This window comes from Populus nigra, chromosome 8, assembly GCF_951802175.1.
Source record: "Populus nigra chromosome 8, ddPopNigr1.1, whole genome shotgun sequence".
In the NCBI taxonomy this organism is placed as follows: domain Eukaryota; kingdom Viridiplantae; phylum Streptophyta; class Magnoliopsida; order Malpighiales; family Salicaceae; genus Populus; species Populus nigra.
In genome coordinates, this window is record NC_084859.1 from 8,891,566 (window position 1) to 8,918,027 (window position 26,462).

Genomic DNA, 26,462 nt, shown 5'->3' on the forward strand with positions numbered 1-26,462 from the left:
GTGAGGCGCGTCTGCGCGTGTGGGCAGACGCCTTGCCGGAGCGTGATGGCGCGTGCTGCCATGTTTCATGTCTGATTTTGACACCGTTTTCACCAGTGGCTTCGTCTCTTCCTCCTCTACACAGTGGTATGGTCAAAACATAATTTTGGCAACTTTCATTTTTTAGCAAAAATGAAACACCACTTTAAACCATGTGCTCTGATACCAATTGTCGGGGAATCCGGCTCCCCCATGCGCGGACCGGTGGTGTTCTGATATTTTCTCAAAGGAATGCTAAGCACACTAACATAATATTTTACATGGTTCGGCAAATCGCCTACATCCACGGGAGAGGTCCATTTTATTTAGAGATAGAGAAAGGATACAATAAATACATGGAGGAGGAGGATCACTTCACTCTACTCTATTCCCAGCTCTCTTTGGTGCTCTTACAGCTGCTGCTGCTGCCATTGCAGCTCTCTCTTTCTCTCTACTCACACTTACATTTTGTTCACTCTCACAATTCTCTCAATGCTCTCAAATAATTATGCCTCTTTTATAGGCATTAATGGTGAGCATGGAGGGGCCAATAATGTCTTAAAGCATGGCATGAATTGTGTCATAATTCATGCTTCCACTTGCTTGGTGGTGGGCTATTGCCACAAATGGCAATATCCTAACACTCCTCTCCAATTTGACCGGATATTGACACTATTACCTTTGCATTTCTAGCATTATTACCATCAGTTTCAGTAGTGGTTTCTTTGTAGCCTGTAAAACCACTCGTTGAAGAGTTCATAGTGTTGTCCCCCTCGACAGGATCAGCTAGATATTCATCTTTTAAAGTGAAGCATCAATTGAGACTTAGGTTGGATATCACTTTGTCTACAAACATCTGAAGCTACCACTCTGCCCACCTCTCTGTCATCAAACAGATTGAACTCTTCAGAAACAGAAACCAATGCTGTATTTTACAACGAAAAAAACATTATAATTCAATGCAATAACAACATCATAAACAAAACTAAAACTACTGAGTATATTATATAAATAAATAGCAATCCTTCATAAGAAACTGTGTTGTTGCTGAAGATCTACACAAGGCGAATTAAACATAGGTGATGGGATTGGGATGTTAGTTTGTGAAAACCTTTGGCAATACCATGCTGCCTTAACATATCTTATGGGAGAGAGATTGCTAATGTATCTAAAATAAGGAGATACTCACAATTCAAAAAAAAAAAGGAGAAATTAAACAGAAGAAATCACGCAATTCAAATTGTTTCCAAATTCAAGAACTCTATCCAGACAATTCATAAAGGTGTTGAAAGCTAAGCTGATTACTTGTTTTTGAAGTCTTAGAAGAAGACTCTGCAGGCTGTAGTGAGAAGAATGAAGAAATGGAAGAAATTATGTTAAAACAGTTAAATGAAGTAGTTAAAACAGTTATGGTAGTTATAGTCAGTTTTTTCTGTTAAATTCTGTTACAACCGTTTCTTACATGTGTAAGAATCATAGCCCTCCATTAATGGATGGATGAGATGACCTTGATTCCTAAAATAATAGAATCAGTTACATGCAATGTGTATAAAAGCAGAGTTTGCTGCATTAATGAAATATAGAAAAAATACAAGAATTTCTTCTCATCTTCTCTGCAAAACTCTTCTACAGACTCTTTTTTAGAAACCTGAAAAATCAAACAAAAGGATCCATACCCATATATACGGATGAAAAAGAAAAAAAAACTGCATTATACACGTTGTGGCAAGGAACTAGATTGCATTGCATTATAAGATGGCTATGATATTCATGGTACATTCTCATTTCAAAAGCAAGAAAAAGTTTCCTGAGTAATGATTCTGTGGATAGAATTTGCCTTCATTTCTGAACGTTTTCTTTTTCTTTTTTCAATTAATATAGAGATTAGAGAGGGCCCTTCATTTTTAGACTTCCATGTGTAGCAATCATCTTGCAAAAACTAAACAAGAACATAGAGGGTTGCCTATACCTTTATTATAGAATCATAATGACAACACCAGGAATTGCTTCTTCTTTTTTATGAAAATAATAATGATAATAATAATAAAAGGTTAAGAACTACAAGTAAGAAATCGTTTGAAAAATAAGATCCATCAGGAATAATGGTGATGAAAATAGATTAGGAAACTGAACAGAAACTTTGGAAATGACAAAAATCTAGAAGCAACAGAGACTGCCGTTTCCGCGCCAAAATATTAATCATTATCAAAACCGTATTAAACCCATCTAAAAGGAAAAAACATTTACAAATATGGTTGGAACCGTGTTGGAAGATGGTCTAACGTGTTCAACTTTGTAGTCTAAACTCGATTTAGTTATCCGATCAAAATTCATTTGATTTAATTTTTTTTTAATATTTCATTGTTTTTTAAAAATTTTAGTTTTTCTTAGATCACGATGTTTTGAATTAACACATATGAACTTGTTAAACTAGTCACATGAGCTATGAATTTGATTGGATTTAATAATTTTTTTAACTAATTTTTATTTAATTATATAATAATAAAAATAGATATGCACATGAAAATAATTGAATAATTTTAAAAAAAAAAATAAAAAAAATATCATGAAGGATTATACAAAAAGAGTGGTTACTAATATTAGAAAACATGAATGTTATGGTCTATTAAAAAACCAAGTAAAAATGAAATATAATTTATGAAATAATATCTTAAAAAAATTTTAATTAACATTTTTTTTTATGAAATTCAATTAAAATTGAAGATCTATAGAGTCGGGCATCCTAAGTATATTTTTAATAAATTTAAATTCAAATTGAGAAAAACAGTAAAGGTCAAAAAGAAACTAGACATTTAGGCTCAAACGAGTTCATGTGCTTGGCTTATTAAAAACATTCTAGGGGCGTGGACCTGCAAGCCCAGGTCAATGCTTTTAGCCTCTCTCTTTTTTTTTATTGATTCATCGGTTCAAGGACCGAACGTCTGTCTTATAAAAAAAAGATGATGTGTTGCCAACTATGGGACATAATACATCGCTTACCTTTTGAGGTTTTCACCATTAGAGAGGTGGTTAAAAACTTATGTCAGGGTTTTTTAACCTAAAAAATAATTTTTAATATATTTTAACTTAAAATATATAATAAATATTTTTAGAATCTCAATAAACCAATTTATCAAACCCAAAACACTTCTAAATTTGACTAAAATACAAAATTAAACTAAAAAGAATTTATTTGTCAACCTCGATCTATTTTTTCTAATAAGATCTAAAATAAAAAAAAATTCAATAAAAATACTCTTGTTGTATAAAATTTATTAATGCTAAGAACAACTCTCTCTTTTTATTATGAGAATATAAACCACCAATAACTTTTCTTCTTCTTTTTTTTATTTTAAGTTAAACTTTTTCTTTTCTTTATCAAACTCGGAAACTTTAACTTTAATAAATAAAGTTTTATACAAATGCAAAAAATCCAAAATTATAGGAATCTAAAAGAAAATCATCACAAAATATGACTAAATACAACTTTTTTGTTTGAATTTGAGATAGGCTACTATGTATTTTTTCTTTGTTTTTCAATTTTATCCTTAATTTTTTTTGTTATATCTTAATGTTATAAACTAAAACCATATCTTAATAAATTGATTCAATCAAGTTCAAAACTTTTATCAAAATCTTCTTACTTCAAGGAACTACAAATAAAGATATTATCAATTGAAAAAACTAAAACCAAAACACAAAAGGATAAAATTAAATAATAATAAAAAAATAATTAGTATCTTAATCCACAATAAAATATGAGATGATCTACAATGTATTGGTGAACAATATTTTACTCAACCTTCTAACTTATTAATAATTATGTTTTTGTTAAATATGACTAAACTTTGAATTTTATGAGAAAATAGGAAAACTTTTAATTTTTTGAACTTGATGGTGGAAACCATTTTTTCAATTGTAAAATTCTTTTATAAAAATTAAAACTCATTGTATGATAATCCCACTTATATAAAAAGTGAATTTAGTAAATTATATTTTGTTAAAAAATTAAACAAGTTTTTAAAATACGAATTCATTTCAATCCATGGAGTTCGATGCTGGTATGGAATGGTCCCTAATCTTCAGTTAACTTATAATCCAATGCTGAGATAATAGATGTTGAGAGAGGAGAGAAGGTGAGAGAGAGAGAGATTTTATGTTATGCATTTTGAGCATGTGATATTATATTCTTTGTGTTATGTGTTCGTATTTATGATGGAAGTTTATTTGTGATGTTTTAAGCATCTCAAATTATTAAAAAAAAATAATGGTCATTGAAAAAATAATTAACTGATTTTTTTAATTTAATTCAATTTTCTTAAGTTTATAAAGTGGATTAATTAAAATGTCTTTAAGGTTTAAAATGATTTTAGAACGATGCTTAAATGGTTATAATATAAGGTGTTTGATAATGAAAATGATGCAAAATTTGGGTGAGAAAGGGAAAAACTAGTAGCCCCCCCAATTTTTTAACAAATTTTCAGTTATAGTATTTTACTCACACGTTTTAAAGTATTATTAATTTGTTCATTGAAAAGTTTCAAGTACATAAATACATATTTTTACTCTTCTAATTTTTTACTTTAGTTTTTTACTCAAAATCAAATTCCTTAAAAAATATAATCATTTTTATAAAAAAAAAATATTGATTATTCATTGTACCTTACAATAATAATGATTAATTACCAAAATCTTTTAGAAATTTTTTTTTAAAAATAATTATTGACCTATGTAAGATGCATATTTTTAAAAAATTGTGTAACATGCAATAACACATAAACGTAGGGATATAATGCCGATTTTTTTTCTTTAAAAAATCAGCATTTTACTGATAGGTTAACATTTACAAGAAAAATAGTTTAAATAATAAGGATTTAGCGATTAATAATTTGATATCTTTTAATTTACATTAATTTTTGATTAATTACGCGTCCCTTCAAAATTGAACATAATTTTTCAACATGTCTATATATAAAATTGAACTCATTATTCTTTTGAAGTGGCATAGTCCAATTAAATAACTCACCGCTTGAGCTTATCATTTCCCTAAGTAAAATTATAATTACATTTCATATAATCAAAGAACGGAGCCAGTAATTTTTTTCTACTCTGGACTACATTACAAATACATATAATTTTTTTTTAAGATCAATTATTAACTTGTATATATAAATTTATCAAGTTAATAATAAAATTTCAATCCAAATACATAACATAAAATATAAAAAAATAAAATAAAATTTAAAGTACATAAAATTGAAAATAAAAATAAATTACACTATTAAAGTTGCACCCATTGATATTTTGTAAAATAAAATTCACCTATAATAGAATCTGAATCAGTATCTTCAACAAGCTCTCGTTCAATGGAAATCATCATAGAATCCGCTAAGAACTCCTCTTCCTTTACTGATTGATGTTTGTTTGCTTGGTTTAGAGAATAAAAACATAGTTTTTCCTTTCTTGCTCCCTTAATTTTCCATTATAATTTATAACTTATATTAAGTAAAAGGGATTAGGGAAGTCAGGTGCAAGATGAAAAGATACTAATGTTAAAATAAAATATTCATGAAATGCAGAATATACAAGGATAAAATAGTGATGCAGACTGCGTGGAGATTTGAGGAACTTAATTTTGAAATAACTAGTAAATTTTTTTTTGATGTGTTTATTTCATGTTTTCTCATGAGTCTAAATTCGAACCCCACAGCCCTTATGTCATGTTTTTTCATGTGTTTATTTTTTGTTGTGTCCCTGTAACTTTAGTTTTGGTTCTTGTGTATAACCTTGGCTTGTTCAAGCTCAACTCAAATTCATGTTAGCTTGGCTTGAAGTGGTTTCAAAAAATTGAAAAAATATGATCCAGAATGATTCATTAAAAAAAACACGAAAGAGAAACTGTCATTAAATGAGGTCATGCTTCCTCCTACTCTACACAAATTAAAACAACGCATTTAACAAGGTATTCAACGAATCATAACTTATAAATTGAGACCCATTAAAGTATTAAAAACACTTAATGTATTCAAGCTATTAGATTTATAGGGTACACTCTATTACAATGAATGTAAAATATTGAATTCAAAATGAAAAGTCAGGCTTGTAAATTCTTACATAGTGATTTTGCACTTTTATAGCTCTTAGTATACTGTTGAGAAGAAAAAAGCTAAAATTCCAAGTTACTTGGAAAGCATGTAAATCTAATTCTCACATCAATTCATTATTTGTGTTTAGGTTTTTTGTAAAAGACAAAAGAAAACAACCAATTAATAATTTGTGTTAGGTTTTCCCTAAAAAAAAATAAAGAAAAACAACCAATTAATTATTTATATTAGGTTTTCTGAAAAAAAAAGTGGGTTATTACATTTTTTATAACTGGGTTGAAAAAATGACACCACAAAAGGAACAAGCTAAACAAAACAAGCAATCAAGCCATCAAAGTTTAATGAGTCGGAGGTTAGAAAGAACTTGGAGGTTTCTCGGTGGCTAGCTTTGCGCATTTACAGTGGTAGCCCCTTTGCTTGCTTCATTTGGCATTCCAGTTGGGACGAAAAGGATGGGCTACTTTCCTCTTGATTTAGGAACTATTAACATATTAGATTAGTATTAATTTTTTTTACTTGGGCTACAACCCACCTAAATCTTTTACAAGGCTCCGCCCTTGAATATAATGGAAATTAGTGTTCAAAATTATATCAACGCAAAAAAAAAAAGAACTACAAAGTAGAGATTAACGAGATTTTTAATCAATTTTTTGTATTCATTAACTAAAACTAAACATCCTTCTGTCATAGATTGCGCACTCAATGCCAGTTCCTGCCTCTTTTTTTTAAGTATTGAATTTCTAATTAGATTTTATGTGATGTAAGAAATAAATTGCATATTTATTTTTTGTTTTTTAAAATAAAATATACTCATAAAATATTTTTAAAGTTAATAATAAAAATTCACATGATATTAAATACTAAAAATATATTTTAAATTAAAAACTTATAAAATTAACACTGATTTATTTTGATTTCATTTACCTCTATTTTTTTCTAAAAACAAATAATAAAATATAAAAAGAGATTTTACAAGGTTATCCGTAGCCATGCACGGATAATTATACTAGTGAAATTTAAATCAACGAAAATTCCATAAACTTGATATCACTTTAATTGAATGTTGAATGGTTGGGTGCCCTCACTAAAATATGGGAGCACCAAGAGTTTGCTGGAGGGGTTTGGGCTTAATGGGCCACAGTAGTTTAGATTGGGTCGTTGTAGATGGCAAATATTGGGGGCTTGAAGCCCATTGTTTATGTACTTCGATCTTAGTTCACAGTGTTAAATTAACTGAGCCTATTAATATTATTTTCTGGCAAAAGAACAAAAGAAAAGGAAAACAAGGGAAAAGACGTTTGTTTGTACACTCTTTAGTTTAAACCCTAAACCCTACAGAGGAAAAACTCAGCTTGCTTGTTCTCTTTCTTTCGTCCACTTCAATTTCTTGAGATAGAGAAGATATCAAACAGAGCAGAGGATGAATTACAGATTCCAAAACTTGCTTGGAGCTCCCTACAGAGGAGGCAACGTTGTAATTACTCAAAACACCCAACTAATATCACCAGTCGGCAACCGAGTCTCTATCACTGACCTCATCAAATCCCAAACCATAACCCTCCCACTCCAATCCTCCTCCAACATCCGCCGCATTGCCGCCTCCCCCGACGGAACTTTCCTCCTTACTGTCGACGAGAACCACCGCTGCCACTTCATCAATACCGCCCGCCGCGTCATCCTCCACCGCATTAACTTCAAGAATACAGTGAATGCCGTCAAATTCAGCCCCGATGGTAAATTTATCGCGGTTGCAGCGGGAAAATTGGTCCAACTCTGGCGGTCTCCGGGGTTCAAGAAAGATTTTTTCGCTTTCGAGTTAGTTAGGACCATAGCTGATTGCGAGGATACAGTTACAGCAATTGATTGGAGCTTAGACTGTAAGTATTTGCTTGTTGGCTCGAAGGACTTATCGGCACGCCTCTTTTGTGTTGAGAAATTGAAAGACGGGATTTTGAATAAGCCATTTTTGTTTTTAGGACATAGAGATAATGTAGTTGGTTGTTTCTTTGGTTATGATAAGAAAAATACTAATAAGGTTAGTAAGGTTTATACAATTACGCGTGATTGTTATATTTTTAGCTGGGGTTATAGTGGTAATAATGACGGTAATTTTGATGAAAATGATGAGAGGATTTCAGAGCCGGCCTTCCCGGGGACGCCGGAGAGGGATGGGGAAGGGAATATGGATAGTGGAAGCGTGGGTACTGTTAAGAAAAGGAAGGATTTTGATGGGAAAGATGAGGGAGAAGAGGGGTATTTGCACAAGGAGAAGTGGGAGCTGTTAAGGAAAGATGGGTTTATGCAATCACCGGCGAAGTTAACTGCATGTGATTATCATAGGGGGCTTGATATGGTGGTGGTGGGGTTTTCTAATGGTGTTTTTGGGTTATATCAAATGCCTGATTTTGTTTGCATGCATTTGTTGTCGATTTCGAGGGAGAAGATAACTGCTGCAGTTTTCAATGAGATTGGGAATTGGTTGACATTTGGTTGTGCAAAGTTGGGGCAGTTGCTTGTGTGGGAATGGCGGTCAGAGAGTTATGTGTTGAAGCAACAAGGGCATTACTTTGACGTGAATTGCTTGACTTACTCTCCAGATTCACAGTTGCTGGCTACTGGTGCAGATGATAACAAAGTAAAGGTAAAATATGAGCTTATGGAGATGTTTTATGTTTTTGGGAAGTTGTAGTCACTTAGCATGCTTTTCTTAGGTAAAATGCGTTATGAAATTGTCTGCATGATACAATAGGTTGGTTCTTGCAGGATATTTAGGTGAGCTTGCTGTTGTATATATGGATTGTTTGAAAGAAACGTGTTGCTATGTGCATGTGCTAGCTTGTGATTGGTTGCAAAAATGTTATGCTTATTTTGTTGATATGCAATTGCCCATGTATATTCTGAAGAGTATATTGAAAAAGTGTCATAATGCATATGCACAAATGTTAGGATTTTTGTTTATCATCTATATGGTATATCCATACATTGTGTGTTTGTTTGCGATGTAGAATAATTATCCCAAGAGTTTATGGACCAGATTGAAGCATGAAGTTATTGTTTTTCTATTTTAATTATTTTCTTAGTTAGTTTAGGATTTTAATTATTTGTTTCATACTTAACTTAGGATTTTTAATTTAATTAGTATTTTACTATTTAGAAATTCTAATGCTAGATCAATTCTATTAGCCAAGAAAGTCTTAATTAGGAATCTTTTACTATAAAAGATTTTAGGACTAATATAAATTGAGATGTCTTGTTTATTTTATAGAGATCAAGACTATTGTTTAGATTTAATAAAATATCAGAGAATTTTTCCTAGATTTCTCTACAGTTTTGTCTGTAACGTTAGGGCTTGAGAACCCTAGTTTTATCTTCCCTAAACGCTGCGTTAGATGGTATTAGAATAGGTCAACATGTGGATTGATGACAACCCGTGAAGAAAATCGTGGAGTAGTTGGTGGCAACAATCTCCGTGATTGAGATCAGGGGATGCAGGTTGTTTGAGATCAGTTAGATCACCATTTAGTAGTGATAGCAGCTTTAGAGGGCCGAATGCAAATCGACATCAATGCTAGATTTGATGACCTTTCAACTAGGCTTAAGGCATTAAGGTTGCACACAAACATGAACTGAGAAAAAAGAGAGGCACACACCAGAGATGATGCTTGCGACCAACCTGTCATTGAGCCGGTTCATGCAAATCCTCGTGGTCAATATGAATACGGGTATTCATTTGATGAAGAAGATCAAGATAAGGTGACTGAAAATAATAGGTATGATCAAGACTATTGTATAAAGGTTGAGATTTCTTCTTTTGGTAGTGATTTAGAAATAGAGGAGTTCCTTGATTGGTTAGCTGAATGTGATTGATTTTATGAGTATACAGAAATTTTAGATTTGAGAATGGTAAAAGTTGTAGGGTCTTGGTTTTGTGGGATAGGCTATTGGAGACTAGGAGGCGAGAGGGTAGAAGATCTATTATGAATTGGGAATGGATGAAGTAGTTATTGAGAGGTAGGTTTTCCCCCCCTAATCCATAAGTATCAAAGGTGTTCCCAAGGCTCCTGGACTATGCATTAATATACAACAAAATTTTTGCATCTAGTTGAGGGAAATAACGTGCATGAAATTGACAGGCAACAAATTACTAGATATGGAGAGGAACTGAAACCTGCCATTAGAGATAGAATTGGACTTCAAATGCTGCTAAATGTTATTGATGCATGAAATATGGTTTTAAGGGTAGAGATGTTGATGCATGATAAAACCAATATGACATTTGATTATTAAAGGAGGGTTACGACCATAAAGCCTTGACTTACACCTGTTGAGAAGGGTAAGCGGCCATATACAAACAGTCAATCCAAACTAGCTATTGCCAACTCTAGCAATTCCTAACATGGATAGCCAGAAGAGAGATAATCTTCATGCCAAGTCGCCTCCAATAAAGTGTTATAGATGCAATCATAAAGGGCATAGATCTAATGTATGTCCTCAGAGGAGGCCTGTGAATGCGGGGATGAAGAGTGTAGATAAGATACAAAATTATATCCGGAGGAGTATTGTGAATCTGATGGTGAGGGTGAGTATGAGGATGATGATGATCAAGCTTATGTGTTGAGGCGATTGCTATTCACACCAAAAATTGATGATGAGACACAAGCTTTTTCGTACTAGGTGCATGATAAACCAACAAATTTTTTATCTTATTATTGATAGCAATAGCTATGATAATATTATTGGTAAGGAAACCACTATTAAATTGGGTTCGAATATTGAGAAACATCTTGAACCTTACACTATATGTTGGATTAAAGAGGTACCTAAGGTAACATTAACTAAAAGATGTAAAGTTTCCTTTTCCATCTGCAAATATAGGGATGGAGTTTATTGTGACGTAGTTGATATGAATGCTTGTAACTTGCTGTCTGGTAGGCCATAACAGTATGATGTAAAGGCATGGCATGGGAGACGGGAAAGCATTTGTAGGTTTGTTAAAGATGTGATTAATTTTACTTTGATGTCTTTGAAGGGGAATTCCTAACCAAAAGCTCGAAAGGTTGGAGGAGAGACATTCATTGTGTTGAATCTTTGTCAAAATTTGAGTTATATTTAAAGGAAATGAAGGAAGTACATGCTTTAATTATGAAGCCCTTACTGTCGAAAGAAGTTGACAAGGCAGTAGAGGTCCTTGAAGCTATTAAGCCTTTATTGTAGGAGTTTCAAGAAGTTATTCCAGATAAGCTACTGGATGAGTTACCTTTTATGTGTGATATCCTACATCAAATTGACTTGATACCAAGGGCTAATCTTTTGAATTTGCCTCATATTACAGAATGAGCCCAAAAGAGAGGGAGATCTTGAGGGAGAAAATTGAAGAATTCCTAAAGAAATGGTTGATTTAGGAGAGCTTAAGTCTATGTGTTGTCCCTGCTTTACTGACACCAAAAAAGAATGGTAGCTCGCATATATGTGTTTATAGTCACGCCATCAACAAAATCATCGTGGGATACAGGTTTTCAATTCCATGATTGGATGACATGCTAGATCAGTTGTGTAATGTAACGATTTTTTCGAAGATTAACTTAAAGAGTGAGTACTATCAGATTCAGATTTGACCAGAGGATGAGTGGAAAATGGATTTCTAGACAAAGGATGGGTTGTATGAGTGGTTAGTCATACCATTTGGGTTAACAAATGCACTGATTACATTCATGAGGTTGATGAATTAGGTTTTGTGACATTTCATAAATAAATTTGTTATGCTTTATTTTGATGATATCCTTGTGTTCAATCACAATAAAACAAATCATATCGAGCACTTAAGGAGTGTTTTAGAGGTGTTGCTAAAAACAAGTTGTATGTGAATCTGAAAAAGTGTAACTTCATGACCAATAAGCTGTTATTCTTGGGTTTTGTAGTGGAAGCCAAAAGAGTTGAAGTTGATGAGAAAGTGAGGGCAATTCGTGATTGGCCCCTACCTTAGGCAATTAGTGATGTGCAGAGTTTTCATAGCTGGACTATTTTTTATAGGAGATTTATTTTGAATTTCAATAGTATTGTGGCATCGATCACCGAATGTTTGAAGAAGGGTAAGTTAAAAGGGGTGAGGAAGAAGAAAAGAGTTTTGCCTTGATAAAAGAGAAGTTATGCAATGCTCCAGTGCTTGCTTTACTCAACTTTGATAAGTTGTTTGAGGTTGAATGTGATGCTTGTGAAGTGGGTATTGAAGGAGTTCTTTCCTAGGAGAAACATCCTTAAGCCTTTTTCAGTGAGAAGTTAAATGAAACTCGCTTGAAGTACCTATGATAAAAAACTCTATATTGTGGTAAGGGCTTTGAAAATTTAGGAGCATTATTTCATTAATAGAGATTTTGTCTTATATTTAGATCATGAAGTCCTAAAGTCTCTAAATAGTTAGAAGAATGTTAGTATGAGTATCATGGCCAGATGGATTACATTCCTTTAGAAGTTCAACTTTAGTTTGAAGCACAAAGCCGAAGTTTAGAACAAAGTGGTTGATGCATTGAGTAGGTAAGTTGCCCTACTACTAATCACTTTTCATAGCAAGATTTTGGGTTTTAAGTGTTTGGAGGAACTACAAGCTTTTCATAGCAAGATTTTGGGTTTTAAGTGTTTGGAAGAACTATAAGCTGAAGATGTTGATTTTCCAAAGATATGGGAAAAATATTCTAAGGTCGAGTTAATGGAGATTTCTATATATATGATGCTTATTTAATGAAAGGTAATTGATTGTGTATTTCTCATATATCCTTTTGCAAAAAATTGATTTAAGACTTGCATGGTGATAGATTAAAGGGTTATAGAGGAAGAGATAAAACAATGTCAGTTTTGGAGGATAATTATTACTGGCCTCAACTCAAACGTGATGTAAACAAATTTGTTCAACGTTGTTTTACTTGTCAAACAACTAAGGAGCAATCATAAAACACTAGTTTATACATGCCTCTATCTATACTTGAACATATATGAGAAGATATTTTCATGGATTTTGTGTTTGGTCTTCCATGAACTCAACGAGGAATGAATTATGTTTTTGTTGTTGTGGACAGATACTAAAAAATGACACTTTATACCTTGTAAGAAGACTATAAATGCAATCAATATGGCTAAGCTATTTTTCATGGAGATAACGAGGTTGCGTGGTGTTCTAAAATCCATCATGTCTGGTAGATACTAGGTTCCTATGTCACTTTTGTCTAACTTTGAGAAAGATATGTAATTTCTTTTTGAAGGGGGTGTTTGGCCCCGCGTTTCAACCGGAGTTTCAAAAAATTTTATATTTTCTTCAAAAAATTTTTTTTTTTGTGTTTTTGAATTTTTTTGATATGCTGATGTCAAAAATAAATTTTAAAAAATAAAAAAACATTATTTTGGTATATTTTCAAGCGAAAAGCACTTTGAAAAGTAAGTGCTACCACTATCCTAAACACCCCCGGAATTTAGTAGTATTGCTCATCCACAAATTGATGACCAAACAAAGTCTCTAAACAGAATTTTGAGCAATCTAATTCGTAGCATTTCTAGAGACAAGCCTAAACAGTGGGATGTTGCATTGGCTTGGGTACAATTTGCTTACAACAGTTCCAAACATAGTGCTACTGGCAAGACATCATTTGAGTGTGTAGAGGAAACCTCAAAATCATGTATTCGATCTACATTCACTATCTAAAGCTGCTGGGTTTACCAAGTTAGCAGGGACTTTGGCTGAACAGAAGCAAATTGTCTATCAAGAGATAGGAGGAAACTAGAAAAATCAGCTACCAGAAATAGGTACGCAGTAGACAAGTATAAACAAGTTAAATTGTTTCAAGAAGGAGACATGGTCATGGTTTTCTTGTGCACATAGAGGTTTCTAGTAGGTACCTATAACAAATTAAACATAAAAAAGCATGGTCTATACAAGGTATTGAAGAAAATCAATGATAATGTTTATTTGATCTTCCGGATAGCATGGGCATGTTAAAGACCTTCAATGTTGTTGATCTTTACGAGTACTTTTCAGAATACTAAACTCAATTTGAGAACAAGTGTTTTTTAAGTAAGGGAGATTGATGTAGAACAATTATCCTAAAAGTTTATGGACCAGATTGAAGCATGAAGTTACAGTTTTTCTATTTTAATTATTTTTCTAGTTAATTTTGAATTTTAATTATTTGTTTGCTACTTAGCTTAGAACTTTTAATTTAATTAGTATTTTACTATTTAAAAATCAAAGATGAATTCTATTAGTTAAAAAAGTTTTAATTAGAAATCTTTTCCTATAAAATATTTTAGGATCAATAGAAATAAGAATGTCTAGTTTATTTTATTGAAATCAAGACTATTATTTAGATTTAATAAAATACTGAGAATTTTCTCTAGATTTCTTTATAGTTTAGTCTGTAACCTTATAGCTTGAAAATCTTAGTTTTATCTTTGCAGTACACTATTTCAGTTTGTCTATGTGTGTGTCTTCGTTACATTTAGTTGGTTGGATTCCTGTATTTGTGCTCCATATTCCATTCACGGTCCTTTAAAACTCCAAATTGTTAGTATAGTTTTTTTTCCTACAAGCCATATGCTGTTGCAGTGTTGGCTTTTTCTAAGGCAAGGAATTTTATTTAAAATGATGAAGTAGCATGTAACTAATGTATGTTTGTAGTGTTTAGTAAGTGTGTGATCTTACTGACTGTGTCTTAAACAGTTCCTATTGTGGTATATTAGTACTATTTTTCATGTATCTCATAAACTTTTTTCTAGACTGAATTTTAGTATTTGAGAATCATTGGAAATCTTCATCAGGAGATATTGTGCAGGCATATTTCATAATACCTTGAAAATATGATGATCCGTTATTTGTTTCTGATTGTAGCTTTTGTTCATGTGCTATACACTTGTCTCTTTGCTGGTCTCCCCTATTTTTGTACTTGAATGTCATGTGAATGTGTTTGTATTTTCTTGTCACAGGTGTGGACCGTTTCTTCTGGCTTTTGCTTTGTAACATTCTCAGAGCACACAAATGCTGTGACCGCGCTTCATTTTATGGCAAACAACCATTGTCTTTTAAGTGGATCTCTTGATGGAACTGTACGTGCATGGGATTTGTTCCGTTATCGAAATTTTAGGACATTTACCACCCCTTCTTCAAGGCAGTTTGTCTCTTTGGCAGCAGACCAAAGTGGGGAAGTCATTTGTGCTGGAACTCTAGATTCATTTGAGGTACGTTTATCTTTTGGTGCTGTACATTCAAGATCAATCTGCTGTTTTTTATTGTTTTTGCTGACAGAGTGCTTAATTTTTGTATACAATAGATATTTGTTTGGTCAATGAAGACAGGCCGTTTATTGGATGTCCTAAGTGGTCATGCAGGTCCTGTTCATGGGCTGACATTTTCTCCCTCAAATGTGAGTTGTATTGATATCTCTTTCCACTTACTGGTTATGCATCCCTTGTTTTGTATTAATTCCTCTTGGTTTCTCTGTTTGTCTGAAGTGGTTTGTTTACATGAATTTGTTGAGGTTGGATCGCCCTTCTACATTTGGCATCCAACATTATCTTGGATTCTTGTAACTAATAGTAAACATATAGGTCTGCAGTCAGCTTTTTGTACCTATTGATTCATGAGCAGCTTCTGAAGTAAACCTGTTTGACCTGTAGGCAGTCTTAGCTTCATCATCATGGGACAAAACTGTTCGCCTGTGGGATGTTTTTGAAGGAAAAGGTGCCGTTGAAACGTTTCCTCACACACATGATGTTCTTACTGTAGTTTATCGTCCAGATGGACGGCAATTAGCTTGCAGCACATTAGATGGGCAGATTCATTTCTGGGACACAATTGATGGCTTGTTAATGTACACAATCGAGGGCCGCAGGGATATTGCTGGAGGGCGTCTCATGACTGATCGTAGATCAGCAGCAAACTCAACTGCAGGAAAGTGCTTCACAACCTTGTGCTATTCTGCTGATGGGAGTTACATTTTAGCTGGTGGAAGTAGCAAGTACATCTGTATGTACGATGTTGCTGATCAGGTTTGTTCCTTTCTTATGTAAAACCTTCTGCTTATCATTTACATTTTTATTTTGTAAACATTTTAAATCATTTAATTATTTAGCTTTATGATGACATGAACATTATCACATGTTTCTATCTATACTGGGGCTCACTTTTTTGTTTTGTCATCTATAAGCAAGTTGAATGTAGAAAATTAGATTGAGAACTGTTTGGATGTTGGAGATACTTTTGAAGAATGACATAGCTTAGTTAGCTGGTTATTCTTCTGTTTTACATTTGTTTGGATGGGTTCATAGGTCCTCTAGTGTGATCTTCTCTCTTAGTGTTTGAGGTACTGGATTGATTTATGTATGAACTGCAGGTTCTGCTGCGTCGCTTCCAAATAACTCACAATCTTTCATTAGATGGAGTGCTGGATTTCTTGAACTCGAAGAAGATGACAGATGCAGGTCCACTTGATTTAATCGATGATGACGACTCTGATGCTGAAGAGGGTGTTGATAAACAAACTCGAGGAAAGTTGGGATATGATTTACCAGGATCCATGCCCAATCGTGGAAGGCCTATTATTAGAACAAAATGTCTGAGAATCGCACCTACCGGGCGAAGCTTTGCAGCGGCAACTACAGAGGGGGTTCTAGTTTATTCCATTGATGAATCCTTCATCTTTGATCCCACTGATCTAGACATAGATGTTACACCAGAGGTATCTCACGTTCTTTTGTAAAATTCTTTGAAACATACATCTTTAGCTTTATTCCCTCTTTTAAGTACTCTTCATGGAGAATTCAAGGCATGTTATGAGGCTGTCAAATTATCAACATCTACTTAGTTGAAAATAACAATTTTTCTTTATTGATATATTGTAGTTTTTCTTCTGCTGATTTTATTTGATGACTACAACATCTGCTTGTTGGAAATAACAATTTTTCTTCATTGACATGTTGTAGTATTTCTTCTGCTGATTTTATTTGATGACTACAATGGTGTGCAGGCAGTTGAAGAAGCATTAGATGAAGATCAACCAAACAGAGCTTTAATTATCAGCCTTCGCCTGAACGAGGATTCTCTAATTAAAAAATGCATTTTTTCTGTCAGTCCATTGGATATACCAGCTATTGCCTCCTCAGTCCCATACAGATATCTGCAAAGATTAATAGAAGCATTTTCTGATCTTTTAGAAAGCTGTCCGCACTTGGAGTTTATACTCCGCTGGTGTCAGGTGCTTGCTGCCATCTTGCAAAATTTTATAACCTCAGAGCCCTTCCTGTATTCAGATCTAATTCGTTGTTTGTGTTTATTTTTTGACAGGAGCTGTGCAAAGCTCATGGAAATTCAATTCAACAGACTTCCAGAAATCTTCTTCCGGCATTGAAATCCTTGCAGAAAGCAATTACTAGAATACATCAGGATTTGGCAGATACTTGTTCGTCTAATGAATACATGCTACGATATTTATGCTCAAGCAAAAACAAATGATGGACCACTATTAGTGGCTGGGATTTCCTCACTATTTGCTGACAGAACTATAACCTATTCTCCAGAAAAGGGAGCAGGTCAAGCACTCCCATAGCTAACACAAACATGCTAGATTCAGATACCTTGGCGCAAGGTTCACGTGGTTGAAAGCGTCTGCTTGTTGGATCTGACGCTGCAGTTTATTGGACGCTGTAATATGGCTTGGGATCATATGCATGACAGCATCAAGAACTGCCTTCAATGCAATTTTGATACAGGAAAGATGAACGTGGTTCCGTGACAATTATGGATGAGGATAGCTGTATAATGTGCTGTTAGACAATCAAAAGTTAATCGATTTTTTTTTGTCGTGAATTTAATTTTCCTCCCAAAACTCTAATGATTGTTTTTGTGTTGCACTGTTAATTATGTCTCTATGGAAGAATTATTTAATCTTCTGTAAGCCATAATAAAAGCAAATATATTAATCATATAGGGAGACAAAAATAAGAAGGAGCATCTAATGACCAAAACCACAGAATCAGAAGTGCATATATTTCTCAGCTTTGCAGTTTCTTTTGGACGTCTGTCGTTTCGTGCCATTTATGAAGCTATTGTTAATTTTCAAGTAACCTGTAAAATTTTATATTCAAATGCAATTAAGAAACTTAATTTTTAATTAATTTAATATTAAATAATAAAATAAAATAAAAATCAAATTAAAAAATTTATTAAAGTAAAAAATAATAACAATTAAAAGAACGAGCAAGAAAAAAATCCAAGATGAAATCGTAAAAAAATTCCTTTTTGAGATTATATTAAATAAAATAAATAGTAATAAAAAAAATAGAAACCAAATTTGTTAGTTGAAAAAATTAGAGAATGAAATTTTAAAAACTAATTTTTGAGATTATATTAAATAAAATAAATAGTAATTAAAAGAATATAAATCAAATCTAAAGGAAAAACAAATTAAAGGATTGTTTTGAAAATTTAAAAGGTCAAGCACGAAAATCAAGAAAAAAAAGAGAAAGGAAAAACAAAGAAAGGTCACTATCATCAAATCAGAGATATATAAGTTAAACGCAATATCTAGAGATGAAAGGGTTGCTGAGACGATTTGAACGCTGCTCTACAAGCCACTGTTTGGCCACAAAATGCCACCTCACGTCTCACTTAAATAACACGAACACAATTCACATACTAGCATGTGTAATGCATACTTTAATTAATTTTGTTCTTTTAAATAATGTTTTATAATTATTAAAATACTAAATTTTCACTTTAGTCAACTTAATTATAATAAAAAACAAAAAAACTAGGATAAAAATATGAAAAATCTTCTTGACACCGATTAAAGAAAATTTGCTTATAAGGATAGTTAACAAATTATCCCTAATAAATTTGATAATGATTAATATACGTATTATTTTTAATAGCAAGTTGTCATATTTTTTTCTTGAAAAATTAATCATTACATTATTTTAATTCACCATACAATTTATTTATTTTTAAAAAATTAAATTAAATTTATTTTAATTTTAACACATGGCAGTTTCACATGCCTTCGATGAACATGCAAATCTAACACGAAAAGGCGGAACTCTTATTTATTGGGGACATATTGTGTAATTGAGAGTGAAATAGTGCGTTTAACCATCGTGGGAGTGGCAAATCGTGGCACCAAAATGCTAGAAGTCATCTTCACCAAGCTATAATGGAGGTGATTCAGTCTGTAATATCTAATACGTTTTCAAAAGGCTTCATTTCATTTTCTAGTTAGAGAACTTCTGATGCAAGCCATACACGAGGAGTTGGAATTTGTGTTAATCTTAGTGAGCTTTATACACTTGTTTTTTAATTTTTTTATATAAAATAATTATGCTACACTCCATATTTTTTTTATACCCTACATTCTCTTACATTATTTCCGTAAAACCTCAAACACAATTTCTTTAAATTTTTCCGGGTTGACCATGTGACCCAAGGACCCGCCCACAGCTTCTTATCCAGATCAACCTAACTATATTGAAGCATTGAGAACAATCCTCTGTTGGACCGCATGGAATGTTAAATTCTAAAACAGAAAAAAACAGCATCGAATATTTACAGTCTATTTGACAAAAGTACATAATCCAGAAAACATTTTGCAGTTCTAGTTATCAGAAAGAGAACGCCAAACAGAGAAACAAGACAACTGCATGAAAACACTGAGGCATATGCTTGACAAGCATCACATAACAAAAATTTCATAATTTGTTATTCGCTTCACGGTAATCATTCTACCTTCTTTCAACCATTTTCCACTTGGTGGTTAACTTCCAAATGCAGCGAAACTTGAAAGAATTCAATCGCAAATTCCCTATGCAACAATTTCTTGATGCAACACAAAGTATAAAGATTGATGACAACGAATTTATTGTTGTTGAAAATAAGAACAAACAGTTTGAGCTTATACTGCTGAAACATGCCTAGCATAAACCTTGCATATTAGTATCTCATCACTTCCGGTTGGAGCAAAGGAAAAAAACGGAGACCATAATAACCCATCAAATTTTCCGAAAATTCAGCCAGAAAGACTTATTCAGACTCCTCTTTTCCTGCAATATCTTGGAGCTTTTCTTTCAGTTCGCCAGTCTGCAAAGGAGGGGCCATAGAACCCAGATCAACTCAAGGAAAGTTTGATCCTGCCAAAATTTTACTTACCCAAAAATTCAAGAAAAAGAGGTCTACTTTAAGTCACTGACCTGGTGCATATTCATAATTATATCTGAGCCACCAATAAACTCTCCCTTGATAAAAATTTGAGGAAATGTAGGCCAATTGCTGCAAAAGAAATTGGAGGGTCAAGAAACAAGTGTTCTTGCACATAATATTTTTTAAATCACTCTCCAAGCATATTGAGCAAAGACATTTTTAAGTGGCATGACAACAAAGAGTTCCATCTCTAAATCCCTTCCCCTTCTTTTCTTTTGACTTGGGGTCAAAAGCAGGAGAGGAAGTACAGCTGAGATTGGTCCGGAACCAAGTACAAACAAATAATCGTGCATATAATACCAAAATTTTATCTTTTAAGCAAAAGAAGGAAATTGGACATAAACCAAAGAAACATAACATAAAAAGCAAGGAAATACTCTTTTCACAGACATTTCTGGAAAAGAAAAAAACACCTAGGTACAGTCCAACATCAATTATCAAGCTGAAAGATATTTTAACATCAGGAGGCAAAAACTAATTGCCTTGACAAACAGAACAGATGATGCTAGACTAGACCTGCAATACCATTGCAAAGGATTCTACAGATGCATGCCCAAAGAGATTCCAAAGAGAATTCACAAGTTTTAACATTGAATTTCTTACAGACCTGTACTTATGTATCAAGACTTACTCCCATTAACTACTCATGTTATTCATATAAACCACCAAATGGAACTAACCTGTATGCTTTTACTCCAGTTCTTAGGTCAGGATACTCCAATATATTTCTAGCAGTTATCGGAACATCTGCAATCACCAAACACCAGATCAACTGACATTGCCATTCAAAGATAACAAATTAAACCACCAAGAAACTAATGGGCATTGGCCGGCCGCAATACTGCCATTAAACAATTTAGAAAAACTTGAAACACATACTTTATATCAACAAAAATATTTAGCCTTTTCAATCAGTGTCAAATTAGTTGACAAATGCATCTAAAGTACATGTACATTTACATAAAGCTAATAACAAAATAGTCAGATTGGGATTCAATAATTTCATGCTTTCTCAACCTGACTAAATCTCAGCTAGGAAATAACCAATCATTCAAATAACTCCTTTCCGTTAGTGCTACAGTCAAAGTTTTTGTTTTTGTTTTTTTTTTAAGAAATTCTTGTTATCACTGAACATGACATAGCTATTTATTTCAACCAATATATCTTCAAAATGAGAAGGAATGGCAAACTATCCAGACCACCTAAATAGGGTCGTATTTTAGGCTTAGTAAGCAGATCTAATACAGGATAACCCCCTCTCATGCATGCTCTAGATGGTAGTGAAATAATCTTTAGAATTTACAAGAAAACCAATTTCAGCCACTATAATGCTCTCATTACCCATGACCCTTACCATTCTCAATCCCTCCTTTTCTAGGCCACCAACAGTGAGGTTACCAGTAAAGAGAAAGGAACTATCCATATATCATCCATGTATTTGCTACATGTGTGGGTTAACACTATTTACTGTCAAGGAAAGATTGAATGCAGATTATCAAACAAAAAAGTTTTAACACTTACTGTATTGTTTCAATACTCTAACCGCCAGAGCGCTAAATCCACATTGAGGAAGGTCAGGATATCCCTTCATGTAAATTACTATTGGGTGTTCCTTGACATCCTGCACAACAAATGAAAAATGATCATTGAGAGATAACAGAAAAGAAACTAGCATCAGCTACATATACCTTGTCAACAAGTTCCTTAATATTAATTCCGCTACAACTCCCACTCTCATTCACAGCCTTATTATTTGGTTGAAAATCTGCATGACTGTCGGGATCATTGGGAATGGTGGTAGAGAATCTGAGCTTGACGTGGTTAAAAGATGCAGGCACCTACAAACAAACCAAGCAAAGCATGACATGAGCCATCCATACTCACTTCATGTATATGTTGAGACTTTGCAATTTGTTTGCCCAACTGATATTACACATCACTCAAGAATCTCAAGTTTATCATATAGTTAAACTGCCATCTTGTGCAAAAATTAATTCGCTTACTAAGTTCATGAAGAGCAGCTACAAAAATAGTACACACAAAGTTTAGATGGTTCTCATTTTGCCAAACCCTAAAAGAAAAGAACTTTCCAAGGAATATTCCAACATTCCAAAAGGGCTTAAGATCAAAAACCAAAATCACTGCTACGCCCAAGAAAACAGAACTACAAGTAAAGTTTGGTTCTTCAGAGCAAAAACCTTAAGAAACCCTAAAAATAAATAAAGGAAGCTGCAAACAAATGGGAAATCGCATAAATAAAAAATCAAAAGTTACGAAAGTGTAACTAAAACCCTAAATCTTGAAGCCGCGACTGGGTTCCGGGTAAAATGAGGGATTCTGAACAGCCTTAAAAAAATATTCTCAAAATCAAAAGGTATCAAATCTACCATTGATCACATAATAATTAGTTGGGTTCTTACAATTCTAGGAGACTGTGATGCACGCGAAATACCCTTCAAGATTGTATTCGACAGTAACCTTGCCATTATTCCTTCTGCAAAAATCAATTTCTATTTCTGAAATTGACACGCATACAAGAAATCGAGGGGGTGAGAGAGGTTTGCCTCTTTGACTTTGTTGGTTCCAGAGAAGCCCGGCCAAATCGAAGACTCAAAATGAGAGGCGCACACAACACCCTAAACCTTAATTCCCTTCGGAAAAACTAGTTTACAGTGCCTTCCTTAGCTGCGGATGGAATAAAAAAATTTTGAAGGTAGAAAAGATGTCCAGCAATATGAGGCATTTAACATTGTTATTACACGTGGCATATTTTGTCAATCTTAAAAATTTTTAAATTAAACATTTAGGAGTTATTTCCATATAATTCAATTAACTTAAAGAAAAATATAGTTTGAATTTTAAAAAATAATATATTAAATTATTCTAAGCTTTGCAATATAATCAGTTAAATTCATGATTTAAAAATAAATTCTAATAGACAAATATCAGTATTTATTTTAAATTATAATAACTTTATAAAAAAAATGAAGATAAATTTAAAATCAAATGAGTATTTTAAAAAAATTAAAAAAATATAAAAAAATAAAAATAAAAAAGTTCACCTTCTACCATGTCAATGAAGTGTTGCACCCTAGTTTTTTAATGTGGACATAAATAAAATAAAATTACTCATATAATATAACACAAATACTTAAAAAAATAGATTAATTAAACAAAATTTCTCTAATTTCAAATTCGATATCTCCCTCGTCTCTATGAACACAGTTTTGTTAAAGAATTTATTTAAGCACTTATAGCCTAAAATTTGCTTTTCTTGGATCCCTCAACATTTTTTTTCTTGCCGGTGAAAAAACAATCAGTCATGTTTTTTTTTTTGAAAACTAAAAAACAAAAACCCAAATTAAAGCTTCTGGTTGTGGATTAGAACCCTAATTTTTAGATCTGGTGAATTTGCACAGATATTTCATTTTTGTTATGAAAAAGCTTCTGGATGTTGAGTTGCCGACAATAATAGAGGAAGAAGAGGGATCGACGATGCCGAGTGGTTCGTCTGTATTTTGATTGGCAATGAGCAGAAGAAGAAGCAGTCAAATATTTTAAATTTTTTGTTGAATATTTCTAGTAATTATATAGAATATAATAACAATTTTTTAAATTTTTTGTTGAATTTCTTTTATGCATAATTATATAAAAATATAATTTTTTTAAAAAAATTAAAATAAAGTAGAAAAACAACTAAATAACTTATATATGAGTTTTTAAGGGTATTTAAGAGTATGGTAGCGTTATTTTTTAAAGTGTTTTTTTATTTAGAAATATATTAAAATATTTTTTATTTTTTAAAAGTTAATTTTTACATTAGTATATTAAAATAATTTAAAAAACAATTCATGAAAAATAATTTGTATTACATTCCTAAACAGTTATAAAATAAAATTTAAAAATAATAATAATAAAAATCTTTGTATATTAATACTCAAGCTCCCTCCTTAACCTTCATCGACGTGCCAGCCTTTGCCTACTAATGTTGGTAATATCAAAGACATCCTCGCACTCATTTACCTCCTCAATAAGCGTGTCAAAGGCCAATTTCTCAACAACACCAGCACCTTCAAATTCATCGCAAACATCAAAACTTTTCTCTTTATCCTCGCTCATCTCATCAAAATTATTGATCATTTTGGATTTGTTGAGTATTTTTTTGTTTATATAAAATTTATATGTACAGTAAAATAATAAAAATCCCTTTAATAACAAAAAAATCAATTATTTTGGATAACAGGATATAGATATTTTTTATTTTTCAAAAATAAAAAAATTACAGATACATCTTTGAATCCAAAAAATTTAATGCATTAAGCTCAGAGATATTAGAGTCTTTTGGGTCTAGTTTTGTTATTAATTGTTGGTTTTCATGAGGGTGGAATAATAATTTATCATTAAAATAATATTTTTAATTAGAAAAATTATTGGCGTGTGTTCAACACACTCCAGTGAGTGAGTGGTGTCCATGTCATTCAAGTGGCACGCGTGATGCCTTCAGATAACCAAAACTAGCTTTCTGTTGTCTCCCTAAATGCACTACTATATCATCTTCCATGTAGAGTGGCATGTGGCTATGGTCAAATTATCACCGATGATTATTTGGTTTTCCCCCTTTCTTTCTTTTTCATGACAAATAATGTACATCATTGACCTCTTTGTTTCTTACCTTTTGATTTCAAACCTCATTATCTTAATTTTTTATTTTGTTCCCTTTTCATTTATAGAAGTTTTTTATCTTTTCAATTTAGTCTTTCATTTACAATTTCTCATATATTTTTTTTAATTTCAATCTTTATTTTTTTATTTTTAATTTTTTTTCCTTGACACCTTTGTTGAATTTTTTTTTCATTTTTTTCATCATTTAATCAATTTTTTTTTTCAGTTTGACCTTCATTCTTTTGATTTTTTTTTCTTTTTATTAAAATTATTTTTCAATTCAATTTATCCCTCTAATTAATGTTTTTTTTCACCCTTATTTTTTATATTTTTTTGTGTAATTTTGACCTTCATTCTTTTTCAGTTTGACCTTCATTCTTTGATTTTTTTTTCTTGTTTCATTTTTCAATATTTAATTTGATAGAAATTCGGCTTCGTACAATCTTATTAGTCTACATTTGCTATTTTTAATATTGATTTTGTGATTATTTTCAAGTTTTTTCTATGAGTATATCCCGGTTTTATGACCTAAATTTTGTGTTTTGCATGTCTTTTTTTAATATAATTTTTTTTAGTTGTTTTGTTTCTGTTTGATCTTTCAAGATATTATTTTAATTCATCTATAATTTTTTATTTATTTCATACAAACAAAGTTTATTTTTCAAAATAAAAATATATTTCTAAATAATATTGTTGATGTGTTCGGCCTTGCATAATATTTTTTATGATGTTTATTTATTCAATCAGTTTCATTTGTATTTATCTTTTAAATCATGAATTTTTTAGGGTGTAGATTTATCTTTTATTGATTTAAATAAATAAATTCAGTAAACACAATCGGATTAATGTCTTATTTTATGTGATTCAATATTTTGATCTATTTTCATTTATTAATTTTTTCAATTTTTTTCTTGGTTATTGTTAATGATTTTTTTAATATTTACATAAATGATTATCAATTTATTTAATTAAATGCTTGTATAGATTTTTTAATTTATACTTTTGAATTTTTTTATGTAAAAAATTTATTGAAGTAAAAAATATATACCTAGTATTTTTTTAAAAAAATATTTATAACTCATGAACTAATTTAAACTATAAGAGGTGAGGTTTAAAGTAATTGTTTCTTTGATTTTATTCATTTTTGTTACTCGCAAATGTTGGAAATCATCCCAATATTTCAATTTGTTTATTGTAGTTTTTCTAGAGAGTATTTGGCTTGGAGGTGTGGTGACTTTTTCTAAAAGTACAATACATTTTAAGCATAAACCATACCTAACCACACCTTTAAAAGCTATAAAAACATGTTTTTTAGTAAAAAAAAAGCACAAACTACCTCCCATCCGGAAGCTGGGTGTTTAACTTGGAAATGTGGTGGCTTTTTTTATAAGATATAATATTTTAAGCACAAATTATACCTAACAACATCTCTAAAAGCTATAAAATCATAC

The 26,462-nt window shown here is 31.9% G+C and overlaps 2 protein-coding genes across 2 annotated transcripts; one reads left to right on the forward strand and one right to left on the reverse strand.

Moving 5' to 3' along the window:
* Positions 1-7,414: 7,414 nt before the first annotated feature.
* On the forward strand, positions 7,415-18,048 carry LOC133700790 (periodic tryptophan protein 2-like). The gene is made up of 7 exons (XM_062124451.1): positions 7,415-8,763; positions 15,090-15,341; positions 15,434-15,526; positions 15,780-16,151; positions 16,496-16,840; positions 17,129-17,356; positions 17,446-18,048. Exons 1-7 carry the CDS (start codon positions 7,543-7,545, stop codon positions 17,611-17,613), a joined length of 2,679 nt encoding a protein of 892 aa, XP_061980435.1. The 5' UTR covers positions 7,415-7,542; the 3' UTR covers positions 17,614-18,048.
* Positions 18,049-19,830: 1,782 nt separating this feature from the next.
* On the reverse strand, positions 19,831-23,060 carry LOC133700765 (monothiol glutaredoxin-S15, mitochondrial). The gene is made up of 6 exons (XM_062124421.1): positions 22,770-23,060; positions 22,038-22,187; positions 21,871-21,970; positions 21,030-21,096; positions 20,340-20,418; positions 19,831-20,229 (listed from the first exon to the last, which is right to left on the reverse strand). The coding sequence occupies exons 1-6, from the start codon at positions 22,833-22,835 to the stop codon at positions 20,173-20,175; spliced, it is 519 nt and encodes a 172-aa protein (XP_061980405.1). The 5' UTR covers positions 22,836-23,060; the 3' UTR covers positions 19,831-20,172.
* Between the last annotated feature and the right edge of the window lie 3,402 nt (positions 23,061-26,462).